This window comes from Cupressus sempervirens, chromosome 5 (assembly GCF_028749045.1).
Source record: "Cupressus sempervirens isolate cs-2001-9-10 chromosome 5, ASM2874904v1, whole genome shotgun sequence".
In the NCBI taxonomy this organism is placed as follows: Eukaryota; Viridiplantae; Streptophyta; class Pinopsida; order Cupressales; family Cupressaceae; genus Cupressus; species Cupressus sempervirens.
The window spans coordinates 661,865,123-661,891,480 of NC_143122.1; the positions used below are offsets into that span (position 1 = coordinate 661,865,123).

General features: G+C 32.0%; 2 protein-coding genes across 2 annotated transcripts; both read left to right on the forward strand.

The window, feature by feature from the left end:
* Positions 1-19,338: 19,338 nt before the first annotated feature.
* Positions 19,339-20,948, forward strand: LOC149557644 (disease resistance protein RPV1-like). The gene is made up of 2 exons (XM_089830366.1): positions 19,339-19,390; positions 20,299-20,948. The coding sequence occupies exons 1-2, from the start codon at positions 19,339-19,341 to the stop codon at positions 20,946-20,948; spliced, it is 702 nt and encodes a 233-aa protein (XP_089686492.1).
* On the forward strand, positions 20,945-22,211 carry LOC149557645 (disease resistance protein L6-like). The gene is made up of 3 exons (XM_089830367.1): positions 20,945-21,598; positions 21,817-22,011; positions 22,134-22,211. Exons 1-3 carry the CDS (start codon positions 20,945-20,947, stop codon positions 22,209-22,211), a joined length of 927 nt encoding a protein of 308 aa, XP_089686493.1.
* The last annotated feature ends 4,147 nt before the right edge of the window (positions 22,212-26,358 follow it).

Below are 26,358 nucleotides of genomic sequence, written 5' to 3' on the forward strand. Positions count from 1 at the left end.
GGTCTCGAGGTACCACTCCCATAGCTGCACCATCTAGCACACCTATTGATGATGATTATAGAGTTGCAGACATACCTTCTCATGTAGACATTTTTGCAGTCTTAGAGGTGGATGCATTGCATCGTTTGTCATCATGTTTAGCATATGATCTTTTAGATGCATATCAGGCATTATCTACACTCTCAGGGATTCCATTTCTCGACATGAGCTCTCAGATTAGTCATATTTTGTCATGTACAGCAATCCCAGAGGATTCACAGAGGCAGGAGGACATTCCTGCACCTTCTACTACTCCTGCTGCTAGACAGGCCTAGGTTACAGCACCAACCCTAGCTATTAAGGACCCTACAGCACCCCCGCCCTACTCAGGATCACAGTGCTAGACAGCTTGGTCTATTTATCTCCATGCTTTCAGATCAGGGCCACACTATTGACTTGGACGCTGATACTATTTTTTCATTACATGATTCAGATATCAGTCAGATCGACAGAGCATTACATATGTCTACGGTAAATATCTCTATATGTTTAGATTTATTTTTATTATAGTAAATAATATGTCTATATGTTTAAATTTATGTATATGTGTGTGTTTGTGTATGTGTTATAGGGTTTGAGCGATAATATGTTACGTTTTGCTGATTTGCAGACACCAACAGATCCTACACGTCGTGAGTCCCAGGTATGTTACATTTTATATATATATTCAATTTATATACATGTAGATCTTGATATAATTTGTCTATACACATAATTAAATGGTTCAAGTTATCATTTGACAAAGGGTTCAGATGCAGCTGATAGACCCTTTTGGGGACAAAGCCCAGGATCATGAGGGGGGATGTAGCTGATTAGATCATATGTGGCCTTTTTTTTTATTACACACATGATGTTATGTCTAGATACATATTTATATGGACATTTTGATGTTTTATATGTTATTTCCATATACATACATTTTATATCTAGACACTTTGATGCCTTATATGTTATTTTCAGATACATGGTTTATATGGACACTAAATGATTTTTTATATGTTATTTCCATATACATGTTTATATGGAGATTTTGATGTTTTATATATGTTATTTCTAGACATTTGATACATGATCTATTTTTATACATTTCATATGGGTACATTATATTCTCTAGATATATGTACATGTATGTTATTGATCTTTTAATGTACATGTCTATCTTATTGATCTTTTGATGTCTTAATCTTTTATGTAACTTATGTATGTGTTATGCACATGTTTCTATATGTTATTCATCTTAATGCCTTAATCTAAGTGTAATTAACTATATAATTTTAATGGTCCATGTACATAAGAACATATAAAGACTCTGATCACCTAGAAAGAACGCATGAACTACAACATTTAATTAATAAAAGTTAATATACATATGTGTATGTTTTCAATATTCATGTTTATACATACATGTTACTATTTTTAATGCCTTAATTTAAGTTTAATTAACTATACTCAATGTCTTAATATAAGTATAATTAAGTTCTATATATTTAATCTAAGTATAATTAACTATATTTAATCTAATTATATTTAATATCTTAATAATCAACTCTATTTAATGACATGTCTTTATTAACTATATTTAATGTCTTAATTAACTCTATTTAATGACATACATTCTTAATTAACTATAATTAACAACATTTAATTAATAAAATATAATGTATGTAATATGTAACATAGTTCATATAACATATACATGTAAGAACATATAAAGAGTATGACCTAAAGAATGCATGTTACAATATTTAATTAGTAAAAGTTAATACATGCAAGAACATAATGATTATATACAACCATAAAGAATGTATAATATAAGAACATATAAAGATTATATATACATAAATAAATAACAACATTAACAATCATATGTAAGAAAACATAAACAATGTACATATAAATACATACAAATACTAAAGGGGTTGTCTTAAGGAGAGGTCATGTAAAAGGTGGTACTAAGGGGATGTTCTAATAGGTGGTCTTAGGGGAGGTCCTAATAGATTGTCTTAAGGGGAGGTCCTAAGAGACCTGGTCTTAAATGAGATATCCATGTCAAATTTAAATAAAAATAACAATACATGTCTAATTTTGCATATCCAAGATAAATGATCCAATGTACAAAAATTTATTAAAAAAATATCCTGTCAATATTAAATATGAAAGTATAAGAGCTATATAGGCATAGCTCAACTAGAACTCCACAATAAGTACATAGGTAAACTAGAGCTCCACAAACAATGTATTGTTAGGATCCTCTCTACTTTTTATTATCTCTAGAAGTTTTTCAAATTCTTTAATAGGCAATTTCCGCTTTTGATTTCCACAACGTCCTTTTCTTTGTATTGCTTCAAATTGTAATTCGGTTGCTATAACATGGTTACTGTAGTGTAAAACCTTTTCTCCAGGCTTGTATTCAGTAAATTCAATACCACTATCAATTACCCTTGTTTGTTGATAATATGTTCCTTCAATAACAACTGATCCAATTGGATATGACTATTGATCAACATCTATAGTTCCTTCTAGCAACTTGTGTTTTGCTTTTGTGCATCTTAAAAGATAATAGTCCACATTTTCTGCATTATCTAGTAAGGCTTGAACTACAAAAATATTTCCTGCATGTATATAAAAATATAGATAAATATAAATTAATTTGAAAACAATATACATGTATATTAATATATATATATGTATATATGCACACAAACCTGCCATAACTAAATCAGAAATGCGCTCATAATCAACTAAATATACAAGATCATGAATGTCAATGTCAATGTCAGCATCTTCAAAAGGAGGCTTTCTAACTATCTCCTTCAAATCCCAATGTGAAACATATCCATTCCCAATATTTTCACATGCACTCACTAGATTTTCCTTAATGAAATCATCACAAAAACATGTTTTCTCTCTTATTTTAATTACTAGAGGTTTATGGTTTCCTGTAGTCATCACTTGATGTAAACTTCTAATACTAGGAATCGTTTGACAATTGTAAGGATTAGATCGATCTATATCTGTTACAAATACAAAAAATAATTTTCATATTTCAAAATAAATTTTTAATTAAAAACTCAACTTGATTTGAAAAATACATTACAAATAAATATAACTTAGTCCACCTTTCACCTCCCAAAAGTAACGCTTATTGTATTCAATATCTTGAGTAGCAAAATGAACTTTGCACCATTCAACAATTTGAAGTGTGCTCTCTATCCTATTCTCTATATGTACATACAATATGTATGTATATATAAAATTTAAAATATATGCTAGTAGAGTATTAAACATACACATTTAAAAAATGCATATATTTACCTGCAAGTTCATGTTGTCAAAGCGCATTTTTTATACATGCTCCTACTCCATCATGCTCCCCTTTTCCATGTCCACTTTCAAAGAAATTCCATAAAACCCTAACATTGGTTCTAGCATGTTGCATTGCTAACCAATTAAATGCTTTTGCAGATTTGAATTGTCCTGTGAACATGAAACATGATAAGTATCTACAATTATCCATGTACATATATCAAATAGAAATAGACATGTCCAAATAAATATAAGTTAAAATAAAGTTAAATCAATGTGTATCTATTTTGATTATACTAACCTGCACATCCATCAGACCAAATCCAGTGCTCTAAAACATTTATTCCACAATTTCTGAGATCTTCAGAGAAAATTGCAAAACAATGAGCCACATAGCTCCTATCATGAACTCTATCATTACTAATATAGAAATGAACCTCTTTGATGATGATGCGTTCATTTTCATCCAATCTTTCTATCTGATCCACCTCAAATTGTGCATGTCTATAGGTCACTTGCACAAATATTCCAACTTGTTTAGAATGATAATATTGGCCTTGGAGCTCTGTATGAGGTGCAAATATATAATTCTCAGAAAAATTTTTAATTGAAAGTATACAACCAAGTGGAAAACAATTTTTGGAATCACGGAACTATTTAGCTTGCCATTGTGCACCATGACAATGTTGGATATGTGGATATATCAATGGATGGAACTTGGTCATGAACTCATCATAATGCAATTCACTCTCCTTCAATACAATTTTTCTAGATTCATCTCCTCTATTATTTTGGTATGTCTCATATTCATATCTCATCCATGAAACTGATGTGGATTCATTAATATTCTCAACTTGCATAATTTCAAAAAAATTGTGTAAATCTCCACATTCTTCACACTGATTTTTGATACATTGCACTTTGAATTAATCTGAATCTTCTAATTTATCACATAATATGGACCTCACAAATTTTGTTGTACTGCTAGGGATGACCAAATTACGATCAAGTACTGTCATAACTTTTTTAAATGATTGCAAGTGTAGATCAAATTCAACATGATTTCTACAACAACAAGTTTCACGCATCTTATTTATGCATACAAAGGAAGGACATAAACTCTCAAACATTCTCTGACATATTTTGACATTTGAAAATTCTTGTTTGAATGCTTGAAATAATTCACTTTGAGTTATATCTATAAAATGTTTTGGATGTTCAATTTTTACCCATGTTTCTTGATCTTTAATTTGTATAGTATCACACCTGTTGGAAGAAACATGAGAATGTGTGGTCCAAAATTCAATGACTTGTCTTATTAATTTTTCAAAAATCATGTCTTTTCAAGGAACTCTACAAATATTCACCCAGTTATTCTCAAAGTTATCATCTAGCATATTTCTCCTCTTGATGTATCTCTGAACTATTCTTCTAGATATATGTAGTACATCCGAAATTGCACGTACCTATTTTCTATGTGTCAATTTTCTACTAGATATAGTAGTCATCAATGCTCTGCATGCATTACTCAAATCACCTCCTCGAGTTGTGTTGTCAATTTTTTTGTAAGCATTTTGCAAGTTTTCAACTATTGTTTTATTAATATTATGCACATGGCTTTTCTTGTTATCAACACCCAACAACTCCAAAACAGGTCTCATATCTTTTCTCCTAAATAACTTAACAAATAATTGTGCCTGTCCAAATATACTTTCATCCTTGAAATATTCATCCCACATGTTCTGACAATGCTTTCTGATAGTGTTATCATTTATCATATCTTTAGATGGAATTTGGTTAAAAAGTAGTTCCTCATCCAAATCCATCAAATTTTTTATGCTTTCTAATTTGTCTCTATCAATAGAACTGCCAATTTCTTCCTCTTCATTACTTTCATTTTCTTCATGAATCTTATCCTATTCAGGAATTTCAGTAGGTTGGTTTTGATCATGTTTTGTATGGCCTTTCATTTTGTCATCTCTTTTTCTATCATATTTCTTTGATCTTTTCCTTTTACTACCCATTGAATATTTCAATCTATAGAAACAAAAATAAATAAATTTAGATTTCACTAAATTTTAGCTAATGGTTTAATATAAAATACATAAAAATAAAAATAAGTAGAGGAGAAAAAAAGCACCTTCAAAATATTCGATCCTTTGCAATATTGATTAAATCCATAGAATAGTTGTTGAAAATAGCTTTAAAATTAATTGTCTTTTGAAAATCCTCTTCTAATTTTTGATGTTCTGTATACTTAATTTTTTTTTAAAGAAAAAAGAAATTTATTTTATATCAAACAGTGACATTAACTACTAGCGGTTTAATCTGCCGACAGGTGTTTCGGCCAGAACTGTTTCGGCCGAAAAGGTTCCGACCAAAATAGTCTGTGTGGCATCCTATGTGGTAGCCAAACAAGCATAAATTAGAACTTCTGTAAACATCTCACTTTGAAGGCTAATTTGACCTACTAAATTGAAGTTTTTTTTAAAACTAAAACTATACTTTTGTAGCTCTCGGAGTCACGATTATGATCCTATAAATTTTTCTAAATTTTTATTATGAATAATATGTTGTAATTTGAAAATATTACAAGTAGGTATCTTAAGATTCAGGAAGATGTCTATCCAAAAATAAGAAAAAAATAGTAAATCATGTTAAAAAAATTTATTTTTTTAATGTTGCAGAGTCTTCTTCAAGAATATGTAATTTTTTTAAAAAAATATGTTGATTTGATGGAAAAAGTTTGATGAGAAAAAAAAACTATCAATTTCTGATAACTTTGACTTTGACCAATTATAACTTCAAAAATATTAGCCGAATTTCAATTTTTCTTTTTTGGGGCACTAGGTATACTTGTTAAATCTAACATATTCCAAAATCAAACCAAAATATGAAGATTTGCATATATTTGTTTGATGGGGAAAAAAGTCTATATTTTTAGTAGTTTTAAAAAATTCAAAAATACACTTTAAAAATTCAAAAATAAATAAAATTTTCACTCAATTTTTTTAAAAAAAAATTGTAGACATAAACTTCATCCAATTTTACACATTTCATTAGTTTACATCATCTTCAAATTGTAAGCACAAATGCCACTTTTATTTCGTTAAAGTTGAAGGCTTTAAATTCTGATATCACTTCTCCTTTATAAAAGGTGACACAGGTTTGTGTTTTTACCCCCTAGCTATCTGGTAAAGAACATAATAAGATGACCACCTTATTCTCATCATCTTGAGGCATATCGATGGAGTGTGCTTGACATAAAAGAGTATTCAACTCATTTATGTGATTCGACATTGCTGTACCGTCCTTCATCTTTAATTTGTAAAGGTTTTTCATGATAAAAATTTTATTTGCAGCAGATGCCGTCTGATACATAGTATGAAGTTTGTCCCATACGTCTTTTGTTGATGTTTCATTGTTCACATTGAACAATACATTCAGAGATAGCGAAAGAAAAATCTCTGCCATTGCCTTCTCATCAGTTTTAGTCCAATCTTCATCTGACATGGTGGTAGGCTTCTTTGCTTTACCTTCAATTGCTATTGCAAGATCATGCTTGACCAAAAGTGATCGCATCTGTACCTTCCACAAACTGAAATTATTCCCCAAGAATTTCTACACTCTTGTTTACTCCATGACTTCGGAATTTGTTCACCGAAATCAATTACAGCTCTAATATCAATTGTAAATAAACTAAGAATGCGAAAGAAAATATAGAACAACAAAAAATTCATAAACACGGAGTTTATCATGGTTCACCACAAATCGTGGCTATTTCCACATTAAGAGAAGAGGAATTATATTATTGAGAAAACCAAATTGAGTTTACAATACATACCATCAACATTTATAGATCACAAATGATCAGCTGAAGAGACAAAATAATATGGAGGGAAAATACATGTGTCTGTTGGCTTTCATAATTCAACATTAAAAACCTCAAAAAATTTCCATTAGTGAGAATAAACTATTCGAGGTTTTCCTCAACTTTTGCGGACCTGATGTGAGGAAAACCTTGGCTGATCATCTTTATCATTCTCTATCCACTCCAGGATTGTGCGTCTTTATAGACAATGAGGAATTGTTAAAGGGAAAAAATATTGAAAGGAACCTTGAACTAGCCATTAAAGGCTCCAGCATCTATATACCCATATTTTCCCCTGGTTATGCAAGTTCACCATGGTGTCTCTGCAAGGTTTCTCTTATGTGGGAGATCAAGTCCAAAAGCGTAGACACTATAGCCTTGATTCCTCTTTTTTATAATGTGCAGCCATCATATGTGAGATATCCTCATAGAAAAGGTCCATATGTGAAGGCTTTCGATAAACATGTGAGCAAAGGTAGGCATAGCCAAGGGGAGATCCAAAGATTGAGGAATGCACTACATGAAGTTTCTTGCTTATCTGGGTGGTCTCTCAAAGAAACTATTGGAAGTATCAGGGTTCTGAGGGGGGGGGGGGGGGGGGGGTGAATCAGAACACAATTAAAATTATCTCACAATTTGATTTCAATAAGTTTAATTCACAATTTACAGTAGTGGAGAAATCAAACTATACTAAAATGTAAACATACAGAATAATATCAACTCACAGAAAGAAGAGACACCAATTTTGTGTCGAGTGGAAAACCCTTCAAAATCCTCACGGTTTCATCATAGGGAGAAAAACCACTCCATGAACCTGTATTCTTTATTGAGTTCCAACTCTTTTACAATGAGCAGCTTCTACTGCTCAGGGTATTTTAACCCTTTTATCAGTGTTGTAATTACAACCTTATACACACATATAAATGTGTATGTATGGAATTTATACATGCATACATGTTTATAATAAGACTTTCAGTCTTTACAACCTATTTTGAAATATAAGTCTTCTTTCTTCTTTTTCAACTCACAGCTTTAATTTACAAATGATCTCTATATTTATAGAGAAGAATTTTTAAATTGTTCAGTTACATGTAACCAACTTAACCAGTTAGGGTTGTTCAGAAACCCTCTTAAAAGTTGTTTGAAAAACCAACTTATAATTAGTTACAACTCAAATTTTTCTTCCCTTTATAAAACTATCAGCCATGTCTTCCTTCTTTTTTTTAACCAAAACTATACATATAGAATTCTAGATTTAATACCAAAAGAAAATTTAGCCTTCAAGAGAATTCTTAGTAACTTTCAGATCCTGTTCTGGAATATTAGAGCAATTTGACTTAATAATTCTTCACTTTTAGAAATAGTTTTGAAGAAGTCCTTAAATCATTTAAGGTTTTTTTTTTAAATATGCCCTAACATTATTGCAATTTGAATCATAGCTGAACTAGATAGTGGTAAGCAAATAAAAACCTTCATTTTGATTCAACAAACTCTCTCCTTCAAGAAATTCCTTTTCACAAAGAATAAAATGAGACTTTCCTTCTTTTGAAACCCTTACTGTTAAAAAAATGCTTGACAATGACGATTTTTTCCATCTTTCAGGACTGAACAAATTCCTTTATGACTCAGTCCCCTTTTTAAAAAAATTCTTTGAAAATCTCTGAAATGACTTGAGACCGACTATGTTTTAATTTCTCAAAACTTTCTCAAAGACAAAAATAAATGAATCAGAGATATCTACCTTTGTATTCCTTTTTAAGAAATGAGTATACTTCAACATACCTAAAGATGCTTGATTAATTACCTTCATCATTTCAAAAAATTACTTGCTTGAAGATACATGTTCGTCTTTTCAAATGAACCCATTATTCATCTCTCGAACATGCACATGAAAGAAGACAAATAAGTATGTAAATATCAAACATGAAGACCTATTTTTGCATATTCAAACACAAGCAGATTTTTTGTGAACCTTTTCAAATAGTCGGTAAAAAAAATTGCCTCCTCACACAGATTTCCATACACACCAAATGATCAGGGATAGATTATGCCTCCTCAAACAGATTTCCATACACATAAAATGATCAGGGATAAATTATCATCGAACTTGCAGAAGAAATGAATGAAAACAAAGTTCTCATTGTTTAAGAACACAACCCACAACCTTAAGTCTTTTTAAATTCAATTTGAAGTCCACCACACAATATAGACATTTGGCAAAACGTCTGAAACCATGCAGACCTTAATTAAATGTCTGTGTACTGCCAGTGACAGTGTTAACTATGAAAGTGCCACATTACCATCTTTTTCTGCCATGTTATGATAGTGCTGCCGAAAACATTTCTATTTAAAAACTACCCCTTTTATTTAACATGTGACATTTTCACAAAATGGAATGTATATGCCAATGATAATTTCCTTTATATTTGCCACCTTTTATTTATGCATTTTTCCATATTTTGAAAAAGGGCATCGTGGTCAACAATCTCCCCCATTTTTGATGCAAAAATTTTCACTATCTCATATAGATAAGGTGAGAGAAAAAAATCAACTTATACATATAAGATATTATCTCACATATACAAGGTGACGTAAAAATTTTCAACTCATATATACAAGATAATGAATAGAAACAAAATGCTGATATACCACACAATGTTGATCCAAAAACATCAGACAAAAACTGAACCAACTGGCCTGAATCAATCAAAAAGTGATAAAAAAAGTCTGTGAAAAGAAAACTATGAACCAACTGAAACCAATCTATGAAATATTGATTAACCTATTGATTACTCCCCCAAAATTTTTGCATTAAAAAATTGACCATCTAGTTTTCATGAATTCCTTCTGTGAAAGGAGTAGAAGCCCAACATAGAATGATTAGGATGAAGAGTTTTTATGCTAGTATTGATTGAGAGAAAACTCCCAATCATGTTCTCAACTATTCAAACAGTTCTCTTGGTAGTGCCTTTGTAAAAATATCAGCCACCTGTCCTTGAGTAGGCACATAAACCAATTTGAATTCATTATTTTGAACTTTACCTCTCAAGAAATGAAGTTTGATGGCTATGTGTTTTGTGCGTGAGTGCATAACATGGCTTTTTCTTAATTGAATAGCACTCATGTTATCACACATTATTGAAATAGGTTTTGAAACCTAAATGCCTAAATCAGATAACTGATAATCCATCGAAATTAATTGAGTATAGCATGCTATAGCTGCAACATATTCAGATTCACAAGTGGATAGAGTTACACAATCTTGTTTCTTACTATGCCAAGCAACCAGACAGTCACCAAGAAAGAAAGCTGCACCATTGGTGCTCTTTTCATCATCAGATCCACCCCAATCTGCATCAGTATAACCAACAAGACTAAAATCGTTTCTGTGAGGATACCATAAACCATAATCAAGAGTGCCTTGAATGTATTTTAGTATTCTATGCACTGCATTAAGATGTGATTGCTTTGGATCAGATTGAAATATTAACACCATGCATACAGCTTGCATTATATTAGGTCTAGATGTAGTTAGATATAAAAAACTTCCAATCATAGATCTATAAAGAGTCTGATTAACAGAAGGCGAATCATCATTCTTCATTAGTTTAGAGCCAGTTTCCATAGGAGTGTTGATAGGTCTGCATTCAACCATATTAAATTTCCTCAACATTTCTTTGGCATATTTAGTTTGAGATAAAAATAATCCATGTTCAAGCTGTGAAACTTGCAAACCAAGAAAAAATGTAAGCACACCTAACATTGACATCTCAAACTCTGATTCCATGATTTTTGAAGAATGTTTTGTTGAATCATCATTAGTAGACCCAAAAATGATGTCATCCACATAGATTTCTACAACCAAAATGTCATCATTTATAACTTTGATATATAAAGTGATGTCTACCTTTCTACGAGAAAAACCATTTGAAATTAAATGTTTATCCAACCTAGAGTACCAAGCCCTAGGAGCCTTTTTTAAGCCATACAAAGCCTTTTTCGGTTGGTAAACATAATTAGGTTTGTCAGAAGATTCAAAGCCTTCTAGTTGTTCCATATATACCTCGTCTTCAAGATACCCATTTAAGAAGGCAGTTTTAACATCCATCTGGTAAACAGTGAATTTCTTATGACTTGCATAAGCAAAAAAGATTCTAATTGATTTCATTCTTGCAACTACAGCAAAGGTTTCACTAAAATCAATCCCTTCTTGCTGAGCATAGCCTTTACAAACAAATCTAGCTTTATTTCTGACCACTTTACCTTCTTCATTCAGTTTATTATGAAATATCCACTTTCCACCTATGACATTTTTGTAACTAGGTCTGGGAACAAGTTCCCAAGTCTTATTTTTCTCTATTTTATTTATCTCTTCCTGCATAGCATTTTTCCAATAAGAATTTGATAAGGCTTTAGCAAAATTCTTTGGTTCAAAGTCAGTTATTAAGCAGAAATGTTCAGCAATATTTGCATGTTCTCCTATTTTGGCTTTTCTTCTAGTTAGAATTCCTTTCTCTACATCTCGAATAACTTGAGACTCAGGATGTCTCTTAGCTATTATTCTAGATGAGGTTTTTATTTTTGAACCATTACCAGTTATTTTAGAACTTGAGCAATTTTATGATTCATTTTCATCAGCCAGTTCATTTTCATCAATAAGTTCATGTTTATCATTTTCAGTATGTTCATCATGTACTGTTTCTGATCTCTAAAAGGATTAATCTTCATGATCTTCTTGACCATTACAGTACACAGAATTTTCATCAAATACGACATTTATAGCTTCTACAACTTTGTTTAGCCTTTTATTATAACATTTATAAGCTTTTTTCTGCATGGAATACCCAAGAAAGATCCCTTCATCAGACCTTGAGTTAAAGTTTTCTAAAAAATCATCGTTCTTTTTTATAAAACACTTGTAGCCAAAAATCTTAAAATTCTTGACATTAGTTGTTTTTCCATTCCATAATTCATATGGAGTGTAGGCAGTTCTAACTCTGATTTGAGCTCTATTTTGAATGTAAATAGTTGTATGAATAGCTTCTTTCCAAAATTTATCAGGCAGTTTAGCTTCGTTTAACATGGTTCTAGCCATTTCCTTTACTATTCTATTCTTTCTTTCAACAACACCATTTTGTTGTGGTGTCCTAGCAGTAGAGTATTGTCTTTTTATTCCATGCTTCTCACAATACTCAACAAATTCTTGAGAGGTGAATTCTCCTCCCTTATCTGATCTTAAGCATTTCAGTTTTAAATCAGTTTCTCTTTCTACCATTTTTCTAAAAATTTTGAAGCATTCAAAAGCTTCTAATTTGTGTTTAAAAAAAGTTACCCAAACCATTCTTGAATAATCATCTATAAATAGCATGAATATTTTTCACCATGTAGTGAGGTTGTTTTAGTTGGACCACACAAATCAATATGCACTAATTCAAGTGGTCTATTTGACAAGTATTCTTTTGATTTAAAAGAAACTCTTGTTTGTTTGCCTTTAACACACTCTTCAAAAATATTTACTGGTTTGGTAATCTGTGGTAGACCTCTAACCTTTTTATTTTTGCTGATTCTGGCAAGATTATAAAAGTTTAAATGTCCCAGTCTTTTGTGCCATAGCCAATTTTCTTCTACTGGACTCATTAGACAAGTATTAACTAATGAAGTTTCTTGGATGGTTGAATCTATTAGGTTATAGAGATTACCATTTGTTCTCAATCTGCTAGCAATGACTCTATTCTTTCCATTTTTTATATAACAACCTTTCGCATCAAAAGAAATAGAATATCCACTGTCATAGATCTAACTTAAACTTAGTAAGTTATGTTTTAAACCTTCAACAAAGTACACATCATGAATTGGTGTGTATTTATTCAAAATTATTGAGCCTTTTCCAATAATGTGAGCTCTTGAGTTATCACCAAATCGAACAAACCCTCCATCAAATTTTTTTTAAGGTTTTAAATTTTTTTTTACACCCAATCATATGGTGTGAATAGCCGCTATCCGATATCCACATTGCAAGTTTTTGAGTGAATAGAGTTGTTTCAGCAATTAAAGACTTTTCTAATGTCCTTACTTGCTTCCAAACTTGTTTTGGTCTCATATTCAGTTTAAATTGATTTTCAATTTCTTGATTAGAAATCAACTTCTTTAGTCTTTTAAGTTCTTGCAACGATTTCAAAAGTTCTTCTTCTAGATCTACTTCTACATTTGAATCAGATGATGATTCAGATTCACTGGATTCATGTTTAGGGGTATGGACTATTTCAGCCATGAATAGTCTTTCCCCTTCTTCATCAACATTGCTGGAATCTTCAATTGAATCTTCTTTAGAAAGAAGACTTTTCTTCTTATAATCCTTGAATCTTTTATTTTGATTCCAAGGCTTCTTTTCAGAAAACTTCTTAGTTTTCTGATCACAATCATCAAGTTCGATATTTGGGCACTTTGCAGCAAAGTGTCCTAATTGACCACAACTGAAGCATTTAGGTTTTCCTTTATATTTATTTCTCATTCTTCTAACTAGCAATGCTTCTAAAGCATTTGTTAGATCTAATTCACTATCATCATGTTTTTTAGCTTTAAAAGCTAATTCTTTTGATGAGGAACTAGCTTGATGGCTAATTCTCATTTCATATGTAGTTAATGTGCCTTGAAGTTGATGCAAGGTCATTTTTGAAAAACTTTTCTTTTCTTCTAAAGTGGATATTTTTGTTTCAAAATTAGGTAACACTAATCTAATAACCTTTGAGACTACATCATGTTTTTCTATCTCTTCTCCTAGACCCTTTCTGGTATTTACGAATTCATCTACTCTTAAAAAGTAAGCAACAATAGTTTCATCTTCATTCATTTTCAGATTGTCAAACTGTGTTTTAAGAGTAATCAGTTTAGATTCTTTTACTTTATCATCTCCTTGATATATAGTTTCAAGTTTAACCCATATATCATTGCTGATTTGCAATAAATGACTTGGGCAAATACGTCTCTAGAGAGACCACAAAGAAGGGCATATCTTGCCTTCTTATCCAATTCAAATTTTAGTTTTTCATTAGCATCAGTGGGAACTGTTGCTGGGACAGTATATTTTGTTATTACAACATCCCACATTCTTACATCTAAGGAATGTATGAAAGCTTCCATCATAACTTTCCAGAAAACATAATCATTTCCATCAAATAGCGGAGCCCTATTAAGAGAAGCTCCTTCAGATTGAGCCATGACTTCCAAATAATATCCTTGGAACAATTCCAAAAGGAATCCTATGCTCTGATACCACTTCTTGGAAGTATCAGGGTTCTGAGAAGGGGGGGTGAATCAGAACACAATTAAAATTATCTAGCAATCCGATTTCAATAAGTTTAAGTCACAATTTACAGCAGTGGAGAAATCAAACAGTACTAAAATGTAAACATACAAAATAATATCAACTCACAGAACGAAGAGACACCAATTTTATGCCGAGTGGAAAACCCTCAAAAATCCTCATGGTTTCGTCATAGGGAGAAAAAACACTCCATGAACCTGTATTCTTTATTGAGTTCCAACTCTTTTACAATCAACAGCTTCTACTGCTCAGGGTATTTTAACCCTTTTATCAGTGTTGTAATTACAACCTTATACACACATATAAATATGTATTTATGACATTTATACATGCATACAAGTTTATAATAAGACTTTTAGTCTTTACAACCTGTTTTGAAATATAAGTCTTCTTTCTTCTTTTTCAACTCATAGCTTTGATTTACAAATGATCTCTATATTTATAGAGAAGAATTTCGAAAGTATTCAGTTACATGGAACAAATTGAAATAGTTATGGTTTTTGAGAAAACCTCTTAAAAGTTGTTTAAAAAACCAACTTATAATTAGTTACAACTCAAATTTGTCTTCCCTTTATAAAACTATCAGCCATGTCTTCCTTTTTTTTTTAACCAAAACTGTACATACAGAATTCTGGATTTAATACCAAAAGAAAAATTAGCCTTCAAGAGAATTCTTAGTAACTTTCAAATCCTATTATGGAATATTAGAGCAATTTGACTTAATAATTCTCCACTTTTAGAAGCAATTTTGAAGAAGTCCTTAAATCATTTAAGGTTTTTTTTTTTAAAATGCCCTAACATTATTGCAATTTGAATCATAGCTAAACCAGACAACGCTAAGCAAATAACAACCTTCATTTTGATTCAACAAACTATCTCCTTGAAGAAATTCTTTTTCACAAAGAATAAAATGAGACTTTCCTTCTTTTGAAACCCTTACTGTTGAAAAAAATGCTTGACAGTGACGATTTTTTCCATCTTTCAGGACCAAACAAATTCCTTTATGACCTAGTCCCCTTTTAAAAAAAATTCTTTGAAAATCTCTAAAATGACTTGAGACCGACTATGTTTTAATTTCTCAAAAATTTCTCAAAGACAAAAATAAATGAATCAGAGATATCTACCTTTGTATTCCTTTTTAAGACATGAGTATACTTCAACATACCCAAAGATGTTTGATTCATTACCTTCATCATTTCAAAAAATTTCTTGCTTGAAGATACCTATTTCGTCTTTTCAAATGAACCCATTGTTCATCTCTTGAACATGCACAGGAAAGAAGACAAATGAGTATGTAAATATCAAACATGAAGACCTGTTTTTGCATATTCAAACACAAGCAAATTTTCTGCGAACCTTTTCAAATAGTCGGTAAAAAAATATTGCCTCCTCACACAGATTTCCATACACACCAAATGATCAAGGATAGATTATGCCTCCTCAAATAGATTTCCATACACATAAAATGATCAAGGATAAATTGTCATCGAACTTGCAGAAGAAATGAATGAAAACAAAGTTCTCATTGTTTAAGAACACAACCCACAACCTTAAGTCTTTTTAAAGTCAATTTGAAGTCTGCCACACAATATAGAAATTTGGCGAAACCTCTCAAACCATGCATACATTCTTTAAATGTCCATGTACTGCCAATGACAGTGTTAACTGTGTAAGAGCCACGTTACCATCTTTTTCTGCCATGTTATGATATTGCTGTCGAAAACATTTATTTTTAAAAAATTGCCCCTTATATTTAACATGTGACATTTTTACAAAACACAATGTATATGCCAATGATAACTGCCTTTATATTTTCCACCTTTTATTTACGCATTTTTCCATATTTCAAAAAAGGGCATCATGGTCAACAGAAACGTCCTTTGGGTACTTGTTCTTTTTTAAGTGCATGTTTAATGTTTGTAGATCAGAAGCATGTAATAGAAATAAAATTTGTGTCTCAAACATAGCTACCAGAAATGAGAAATGAGAAATGTGATGGAAACGACAACATGACAAGAAATGATGTTTTCTAAAGGTTTCACAAAAGAAACGTGTGTGTGTGTGTGTGTGTGTGTGTGTGTGTGTGTGTGTGTGTGTGTGTGTGTGTGTGTGTGTGTGTGCGTGTGTGTGTGTGTGTATTTATTTATTTATTTGCATGTATTAGTATATGCCTATGAACATTTCATATATAATTTCACTTAATATATAACTTACATGTCTCTTTCTCACACACACATGAATTTAATTTAATATAAAATATTTTATTTCATCTAAGTAGATATGCATGAAATTAAATAATATATAGCTCACTTTTAAATATTTTATATAACTTCTTAAATATATGTGTGTGTGTGTGTGTGTGTGTGTGTGTGTGTGTAAGTAAACATGCATGATTTTAAATTTTGTAAAATAAAAAAATACTATTAATTTTATTTATATAAGTCAACATGCATGAAATTAATGTTTGTAAAATATAAAATATAATAAAATAAAGCCTCCTTTTAAAATAAATTCAAAAATATTCTCAATTCTAAAGAGAAAATTCAATTATCACAATTGTTTGCGATTACATAAAATAACACATTAAGAAATAATCAAAATATAAAAATCCTATTTAAAACCTAGCTCACTAAGGGCACTGGTACGAAAGAGCTAGGTGGAGAAAACCTCTGGTCTCGCCCCAAAATTCAAGCAATATTTTTTCCTTGTCTCCCTCTCTCCATTGCAACATCAAGTAAATTTTCTTCTACATTATCTTCAAGTACTTCTATTGGAAATTCATCATTTCCATCATTCATTGAGCTTCCATAATCCCACATCCTATGGGGCCTTGATTTGTAATCAGTAGAAGCTCGAGAAACAATTCGAAGATTGTGATGAACATACACAAGGTCTTCTTCTTTCTTGCTACCAAGCACTTAAAAGCTATTTTTTTAAAATAAAAGTAAATAACATTAACATTGTAAAATACATTAATAATAAAATGAATTTCATCCAAATCCTAAAACTAATGATGCAAAACTGTACTTGAGATAACACACGAATTGTAGTATTTTGTAGTAGTGGTGTTTTTGTTCCATAATTCTCCCAAAATGTTTTGGCTTTCATATTCAATCGGTCAAATGGAACATCTTTATGTGAAAAATCATCTAATCCTTCAATATATCTTGACATTTCCTCCTTGATTGTAGTATAGTCCTTTCTACTTGCATAAACTCTATCAATGTATGTTTTCCATCCTATGGAACCCTCATCATCTAACCATGGTCTTTTGTGAAACCATTTTGGATTGAGTAAAAATCCAACTGAATGAAGAGGACTATGAAGCATCTTCCATCTTTTTAAACTACATTCCCAAACAATATCATGTGTCTCTTGATCAAATGATGGTGCCCCAACAATAAACATATCTTTTATCTTCTCCCTCATTTGATCTAGCTTCTCAAACACATCTCCCATGCATGGTTTATCATCATCAAAAAGATGAAGGACTTCAAGAATAGGCCAAGAAAATGTTAGAAGATCACTTGCATGTTGCCAAAATAAAGATGAACCACCACCAATTATGAGATCAGAAATTTCATCACATGTTTGGTTGTTGATACTTGATCAACCCCTCCATCTCTCCCATTCCATAGACACAACCATTTGCCTCAATGCTTGTTTTACCTTTACAATTCGGTCAACCATAATAAAATTTGAAGCAAAACATGTTTCAGCACATCTAAGTAGCTGCAAAGAAGCATGTTTCTTATAAATAACATGTGACATAGAGTGATTTACAATAAAATGTTGAATTTTTTAAACCTTTGCAACTATATCACAAATCCAAGGAATCTTATTGTGCAAATCTTTAAGAAGCAAGCTCATGCAATGAGCTGCACAAGGTGTCCAAAAAATATTTGGAAATTCATCTTCAATCCACCCTCCTACCAAAACATTGTTTGAAGCATTATCAGTTATAATTTGTACAACATTATCATTCCCTACCTGTTCAACTGCTTCTCAAGAAAGTCTGGCCAAATATGTACCATCTTTCACATGCGATGAAGTATCATGAGATTTGATAAACATTATACCATTTGGTGAAGAAACAAGAATATTAATCAATGGTCGATGTGCAATGTCATTCCATCCATCTGAAACTATGGAAACACCTGTATATGACCAACTACCTTGGAAATCTTGAAGCCTTTCTTCAATGCATTTCTTCTCATCATCTAGAACAACAGTACGAAGTTTTTCATAACTTGGAGGTACATATCCTTTAGGTGCATTATTGACCATACTTATAGCCTCTTTCCATAAAGGAGACCTAGCTATATTAAATGGCATTCCACAACCAAAGAAAAGTCTTCCGATAGCAACATCTACATTCTATCTATTAGTAGCATCAAACATTTTCCCAATTTGAGATTCATAAATAGAAGAACTAGAACCACCTAAAGATCGTGGAATCCCTACTTGTGAATCTTTTGATTTCGCCACAATAGGTTTTAAAGAGTCTACATAATTAAACTCTCAAATAAAATCAACTCTTTTTTCTTGTCCAACATCAGTGCAAACTACCACTTGTTCTTTCTTTCCAACTCCCAATAAATGATATCGAATATGTGCAATTGAGTCACACTTATTTTCCTTACAAAACGAACACTTCCATTGCTTACTTCCAGAGCTACCATGATCTCCTCCTAAATAATTCCCTGTTATTGTGATAAACTTCCACAACACTTGTTCGAATTCCTTCTTTCCTTTTTTATAGTCTGTGGGCTTCATGTGTTGACTTTGGGTTTCGAGCATGGAAGGATCTGATGAAGTAACATCCATTGTACCTAAAAATCTGTGTACAAGTATAGACAATATAAAAAACAAATTTATAAAATCAATAGATTTGTTTCAAAAATTTAAAACACAAACTTTTTTATTAATAAAAGGCAATTCAATACCTGATTAGCAAGGTCTCCTTTTTTCTTTTCACCGTCTTCCTAATCAATATATGAATTATAATCTCTATTACAATTATTTTATAACAAATTTAAAAATTGAATATAGGCATGATTATATTTAGAATATATAGATAGATAGATAGTTTTAGTTTTAGTTACAATAATATTTTTAATTAACTTAGAATAGAACAAATCTATAAATCATATATATATTTTTTATATAAATCTTTTAAATATATTTTATAAAAATAAGCAATATACCATGCAATATTACAAAGGCATTCTTTAAAAATAAAATATATCTCTAACATTGATTGTTTTAAAAAGACATGATCATTTAATAACAATAAAAGTTAACTTAATATTTAAACTATTTTATAAATATAATACATTATTTAAATTTTAATGCCAAATATATATGAGTGTTTAAAAATTCAAAATTTAATTTTTAATGAATATGTAGAAAAAAAATTCATTTCATTATTCAAAAAAATTTAAACTTAAACTTTTAATACATATGCATGACAATTAAAATTTAATATTTATAAATAATTCACTATTTAATTTTTTTAACTTCACTTTCAAAAATAGAAATATCTAATTTAAGCCATGCATATTTAATCCTTTTTAAACTCTACTTTCAAAACAGAAATATCTAGAAATATCTAATTTAAGCCATGCATATTTAATCATTTTTTAACTTCACTTTCAAAACAAAAATATATAATTTAATACGCTGAACTACATATTTAAAACTACACTTTTTAATAAAAAACTAATTTTTTTTAAAAAAATCATTGAGAGAAACGCAGGTTTCGTGACGAGAAACCCGTTTCGTCCGTCACAACGGGGAACGGGGCTCTCCCGTCACGTTTCTGGCAACATAGGTCTCAAATGCCTGAAATGTGGCAGGTACGAAGGAAATCTTGTGAAGCAAGTGGTGAAGGAAGTTCTCCAGACATTGGATGTGGGAATATTAGATGTGGCCAGACGCCCTGTGGGACTCGCATCTCTCTGCAAGGAGGTCATACCTTTGTTGAGACTCGGTGATAAGGCAATTCATGTTAGGCACACCCTTGGTATTTGGGGCATGCCAGGTCTGGGTAAAACCACCCTGTCAAAAGCCCTTCATAACGAGATCCATCATCTCTTTGATGCTTCCTGTTTTGTATCTAATGTAAAAGCAGAGGGGTCGGAGCCGACGCTTACAGAATTGAAGCAGAAAATAGTTAGGGATTTGGCGAAAATGCCGAATAAGGTGAACAGGATAGATGATGGAATAACTCAGAGAAATAATTTGGCCGCCTCGTTAAGAGTACTGGTGGTTCTGGATGATGTTGACAATGTGCTGCAGTTGGATGCTCTTATTGGTAACTGGTTTGGAGAAGGAAGCAGAATCATCATAACAACTCAAGATAAGCACGTCTTATGGCGCGACAAGTTGATGAGATTTATCCCATGAGAAAACATGAGCATGGCGAAGGCGTGAAGTTATTCTGTTGGCATGCCTTTCTCAGTGACCACCCGAAGAAAGGTTACGAAGATCTGACGGAGAGAATTGTGAAGGCGTGCTCAGGTCTTCCTCTGTCCTTGGAGATTGTAGGCAGAGACCTATATGATAGAAATGAGAGTAGATACTGGAAACAGACCCTACACAAACTTGAAATGGTCGGAAACGATCGTGTGTTTGAAACTCTCAAAATTAGTAACGACAGTCTAACCCTTGAAGTGAAACGCATCTTTTTAGACATAGCCTGCTTCTTCGTCAACCTCAAGAGCAGCCACTCCCTTCGGAATAGGGCCTTTGATATTTGTTTTTATGATAAATTCTGGTGTGCTTTAGGGTGTGTGTCTGTCTATCCAAGTCTGAAAACTCTTGAAGAGAAGTCACTCATTGCAGTACACGAATACAGATATTGTGAGGACCCGGAAGATGACATAGATGAAGAGGAATTCGCAGATCAGTACTTGTGTGAATTTTCTATGCATGAGGAGATAAGAAGAATAGGTTGGCGAATTGTCCGAGAGGAATCGTTGAGCTATCCAACCGATCGCAGTAGAATTTGGCAGGAGGAGTACATAAATACTGTAATCGCTGCTATGACCATCCAGGTACTGTTCATCCTCTGTTTCAAAACTTCTAACAGAGTATTTTGAAAAGAGGTTTTATTAATTAAAAAAAAATCCATGGATGGTTTGCCGGGATCTGAAAAAAGCATTTTGTCGAAAAATGTTTACATTTTCATTAGTCTGCGCATTAAAAGCTTTGTTTAGAGATCTGCATCATAAACTTCACTTGTAAGGGATGCTCTCTCTTTCATCTTGAACAGGAAAACTCAAGAGTAGAGGGCCTCCTCTGGAGAAAGAGAATGGAACTTCAGTGTATAGAAAATTTGGCACAATTGCGGAGGTTAAATTACTTGCTGTGGTGGAAACTGCAATTAAAAACTGAGATACAGAGGCTTCCTACGAATCTAAAATATCTGGTCTCGTCCGAGTGTCAATTGAAGGCCTGCAGTTCCAAGGTCAGTTATTTCCTGCTCTATTTTTGGTGTAAAAAAGACCAAAAGTGTAGTGTGCTATTCATTTTTTGCTTTTCAGGGATAACATTATTGCGCATGATCTTACTACACTTGTTATCTGATAGATGGCTGCAATAGAGAGGGACAGCGACCAAAATGGAACATCTGCCCTTTCACCTGTTCTTCAACTTATAAATCTGTGATACCTTGATATGAGCGGTACTAAACAGAGCTGTCTACCAAAAGAGATCTCTGAACTTCCGTGCTTGGAAGAGCTTTATCTAAGCAGATGCAGTTTGAAGGCCCTGCCTGAAAATTTTGAAAATCTTATCAAGCTAAAGACGCTTGACGTCAGCAACAATTCCTTTTCAGAATTTCCTCCAAGCTTTCAACATCTGAAATCTCTAATGCATCTAGAGGTGGCCTGGAATAATGAACTTGAAGCATTTCCTCCTCTTCCAAAAGGGCTTAGTAGTCTCAATGCCAGAAGATGCTCAAAATTGCAAGTAATATCTCTGATGTATGATATGAAGTCGTTAGAGAGAATGGATGTATCTCACTGCAAAAGCATAACTAGACTTCTACAATTGCGAAGTTGTAAATCTTTGAGAAATCTTAATGTAGAAGGGTGTAGGCGACTTGTCGAATTGGATCCTCTCCCACAAACTGTCACTTGTGTACGCACTTCAGGCTGCTCACAATTACAGAATCTCTTCTTCACTAGGGTTTATGGTGAAAGAACAGAGTATCTGGCATGCTCGGCTTCTTCATATCGCGAGGAGAAAGCAGGAGGAACTATATGGTCCGTAAGTACTTATCATAATGATTTGCCTGAAAAGCAAAGGCTGTGTATTATAGGCTGTGATAATATTCATCTGGACATATACCAATTGTTGAAGGTCAGTCTTTTCTGAATGTTTTCGTTGGTGGATAAATTATGATCTCCAAATTCGCTTACTTCACTTCGTGTGTTTTGAATCACAAGATCCTTAATCTATTGTATAGCTAGAGTAATGCTTTGTGATTTAATTAATGTGGCGATAGAGATATCCATTTGGAGATGCAAATTTGTGTTAGAGCTAATCCTATAATTTGTTTGAATGACAGGATCTTAACCATCTGGAGCAACTGGATTTGTCGGTGTCCTCAGGAGAGGAGTTTCCTGGTGATACGCAACCTCTCGTAGGCCAAAGGGATCTTACGCTGCAAAGGGGCAACTCAACCTTAGCAATTCTATTTTGATTTGTCTTCAACCTTAATCAGACAGTCCGTCTTCCGCAGATGGATGTGGTAATGACATTTTTGGGTGAAAACCCTGATTGCCCATATTTTCGAGCTTTCAAACTTCCTCCTTGTGCAACTGAAGATCGTGAGAGCGGAAAGGATATTCGACGAGTGTGTGTTTGCAAAGCAGGGTGGTCATCCCCTGTTCTACCATTTTGTGGAGGTGGGAGGCTAAGCTGTTCTTACTCTGTACCTGATCATTTGTCCCAATGTGGGAATCCGGTGTTACTTCAGCAGGTTGAACTTCTTCTGCTTGAAAGAGATGCTACTCCTCAAATCACCACAAGGCTTTTGCGCGAGTGGAAACTGCTGTCATCTTTGAGTGAAATTGCAGAAGAAGAGAGGGAAGTTGTCAGTATCGAAAGAGGATTTACTTCTGAAATCGTCACAATGTCGTCTTGTAATGACCTGGGAGAGGAGAGGGAAGTTACTGATACATCCTCAGAGGAGGACAATGTAGGAGAAGAGACGGAAGAAAGGGAAGTTTCGGGTACTGAAAGAGAGGAGAGGGAGGTTGCTGGTATTGAAGGAGATGATAGTTTTCAATTCATTACAGAGCTTTTTCCCGAGTTGGGCTTAGGGTCATCTTCTAATTGCACTGCAGGAGAGAGGACGGAAGTCAGTAACATCGGAACAGATGCTGCTGATGAAATGGCCATACAGATTTGGCAAGAATGGATATGGGTGCCATCTTCCACTGACAATTTAGAAGAGAGTGTAGTTGCTGATAATGTAAGAGATGCTACTGCTTAAATTGTCCCAGCTCTTGCACGACAGAAAATCAATGTCTTCTATTATATAAAGGAGGAGGAAATTGCGTAATGGAAAGGTCTGATATTATTGAAATCTTAACTTTTTCTCGCTATGTGTTGTGCCAATTACATCCAAAACAGAAGTCCCCATAAGGCTTTGGATGGAATTACACCTTTTGAGGCTTGGTGTGGAAGAAAACCAAGTGTAAAGTACTTTAAAAATTTTGGTTGTCCAGCATGGACAAGGATGTTGAATTGTGAAGGCCAAGACACTTGTGTTTTTCCTTCCATTTATTTTGTCTCTTCAGCTGATCATTTGTGATTTATGCTGATCGCATGTAGTGTAAACTCAATTGGTTTTTCATTAATATAATTCCTCTACTCTCAGTGTTGACGTAGCCATGATTTGTGGTGAACCACGATAAACTCTATGTTTATGCATTTTTGCTGTTCTGTATTTTCTTTCGCATTCTTAGTTTATTTACAAAGGATACCTCTACAAAAAGAGGAATGTATTAGAACCTCAAAGTAAGCCTTGTATATTTGTTGGATATCCTGATCGTCTTAAGGCATACAAACTCATGGATCCAGAGACACATGAAATTTTCTTTGAGAGGAGTGTTCACTTTGAAGAAACATGTCCAAGTTTGGCTCCAACTCCTCCTCCTCCTTCATGGAAAGTGATGATAGTGATGATAGTGATGATAGTGACTTGGAAGATGATATTTCTTCAACTTTGACTCGCAGGCACCAACTTTGCAAGGTCCAGTGTGAATTAATATCATCTTCTAGCCACCATCACTACCATTGAATCAAAATGCATATTAGTAGGAAATAATATGTAGCATATTTTAGAGTGATTTTTGGCTATTATTCTATTTGTTCTATGCAATATACTATTGTATTTACTTTTTCCAAAAATCTAACTAGTTTCTATCAATTAATTAATTAATTTTTTTGCTAATTGATATATTTCAAAATAATTTATATTTATTTATATAATTTATATATTGTAAAAAATATTTATCTCCAATATCATTGGTTAAATTTGTCTGGTCATAAGACTCCTTACGCTACATCCATATTACATTCTTGTAGGTAAGATTGTCGCATTACATTACAAAATAAAATAATTATCATGATTATTAATTTTTCACTAGATTTTAACTTCTTCCAAATACTAAAGCTTTTTAAATTTGACTCTTTATATTTTTGTACAATCTTCACACTTTGATATGTCATCCTTCAACTCTATAACCTCTTTAATGAATTGATTAAAAATCAAAACTAATAATATTGTACTATATTTGAATTCCAAATACAAACCCTCACCTTATTAAGGGGAAAAAAAAAACTATAAACAAGAAAAACAAGAGGAAAACCAAATCAAAAATCTCATTTTGAGTGGGACCCTATAATGTTGGGTCATTATTTTGGAGCTACATGAAGGAAATGGCCAAACTTCTATTATACTCAAAGATGTGGACCCTTTCTTAAATCATGTTGTTCCTCATCTATATAGCAAAATGCACAACATTTATTTTATTACTTTTGTAAATGTGAATATTATTGTAATTAGATTAGTATGAGTATTTTTTTAACAATTAATTTCATAATATTAGTGTTCATTACTTATCAATTATATTTCTTAATTTGTTAAACATTAGAGTTTTAAATAAAATATATATAGTCTTTACATTAAGTTGTAGACATTAAATAAAATAATTCTAATAATTTGTATTCATTTTTAAAAAATATTGCAATATTTAATTTTAAATATCACCATAATTTATAGGAGATAGCATAATATGTTTATAGGAGGTAGAATCTTATATAATGAGTATATAATTTTTTAATTATAATTACTCTAATATTGTAAAGGTTCTTTTAACAATACATTATTGATTTCTAATCTCATAAATTAAATGGGATAAAACAAAATAAAAATTATAGTATAAATATTTTCTAAATTATAAGGAATAGCACATGCAGTATGTGACACTTGTTAAAAATAATGTTCCCTGTATTGCATTGTTAATTGGTATAATAATTTTTTTGTAGAAATAGCTTTTTGTATTTTTAATTAGTTTACAATTATATAATATCATGTAGTTATATTATTGCATCATTTATTTTTATTTCATATGGATTTATGTTTAGGGATTAATTTTTATTTTGAATATTTCAAAGTTAAAAGAGAAATCGTAAGTCTTTTTTTTCTTCTTTATATGATCTTTCTGTAAATTCAACATAGAGAGTAACCTCCATTACCTAGTGCTATTCAATGATTATCTGTCTCATTATGTCATGAATT

What these genes read in the sequence shown, in the direction of transcription:
- LOC149557644 (XM_089830366.1), top strand. Translation starts at nt 19,339, where the DNA reads ATGGAAGGATCTGATGAAGTAACATCCATTGTACCTAAAAATCTGTGT. An exon ending in ACCTAAAAATCTGTGTACAA is followed by an intron (nt 19,391 to 20,298) that starts GTATAGACAATA and finishes AGAGAAACGCAG; the next exon opens with GTTTCGTGACGAGAAACCCG.
- LOC149557645 (XM_089830367.1), top strand. Translation starts at nt 20,945, where the DNA reads ATGAGAAAACATGAGCATGGCGAAGGCGTGAAGTTATTCTGTTGGCAT. An exon ending in TCGCTGCTATGACCATCCAG is followed by an intron (nt 21,599 to 21,816) that starts GTACTGTTCATC and finishes CATCTTGAACAG; the next exon opens with GAAAACTCAAGAGTAGAGGG. An exon ending in TGAAGGCCTGCAGTTCCAAG is followed by an intron (nt 22,012 to 22,133) that starts GTCAGTTATTTC and finishes GTTATCTGATAG; the next exon opens with ATGGCTGCAATAGAGAGGGA.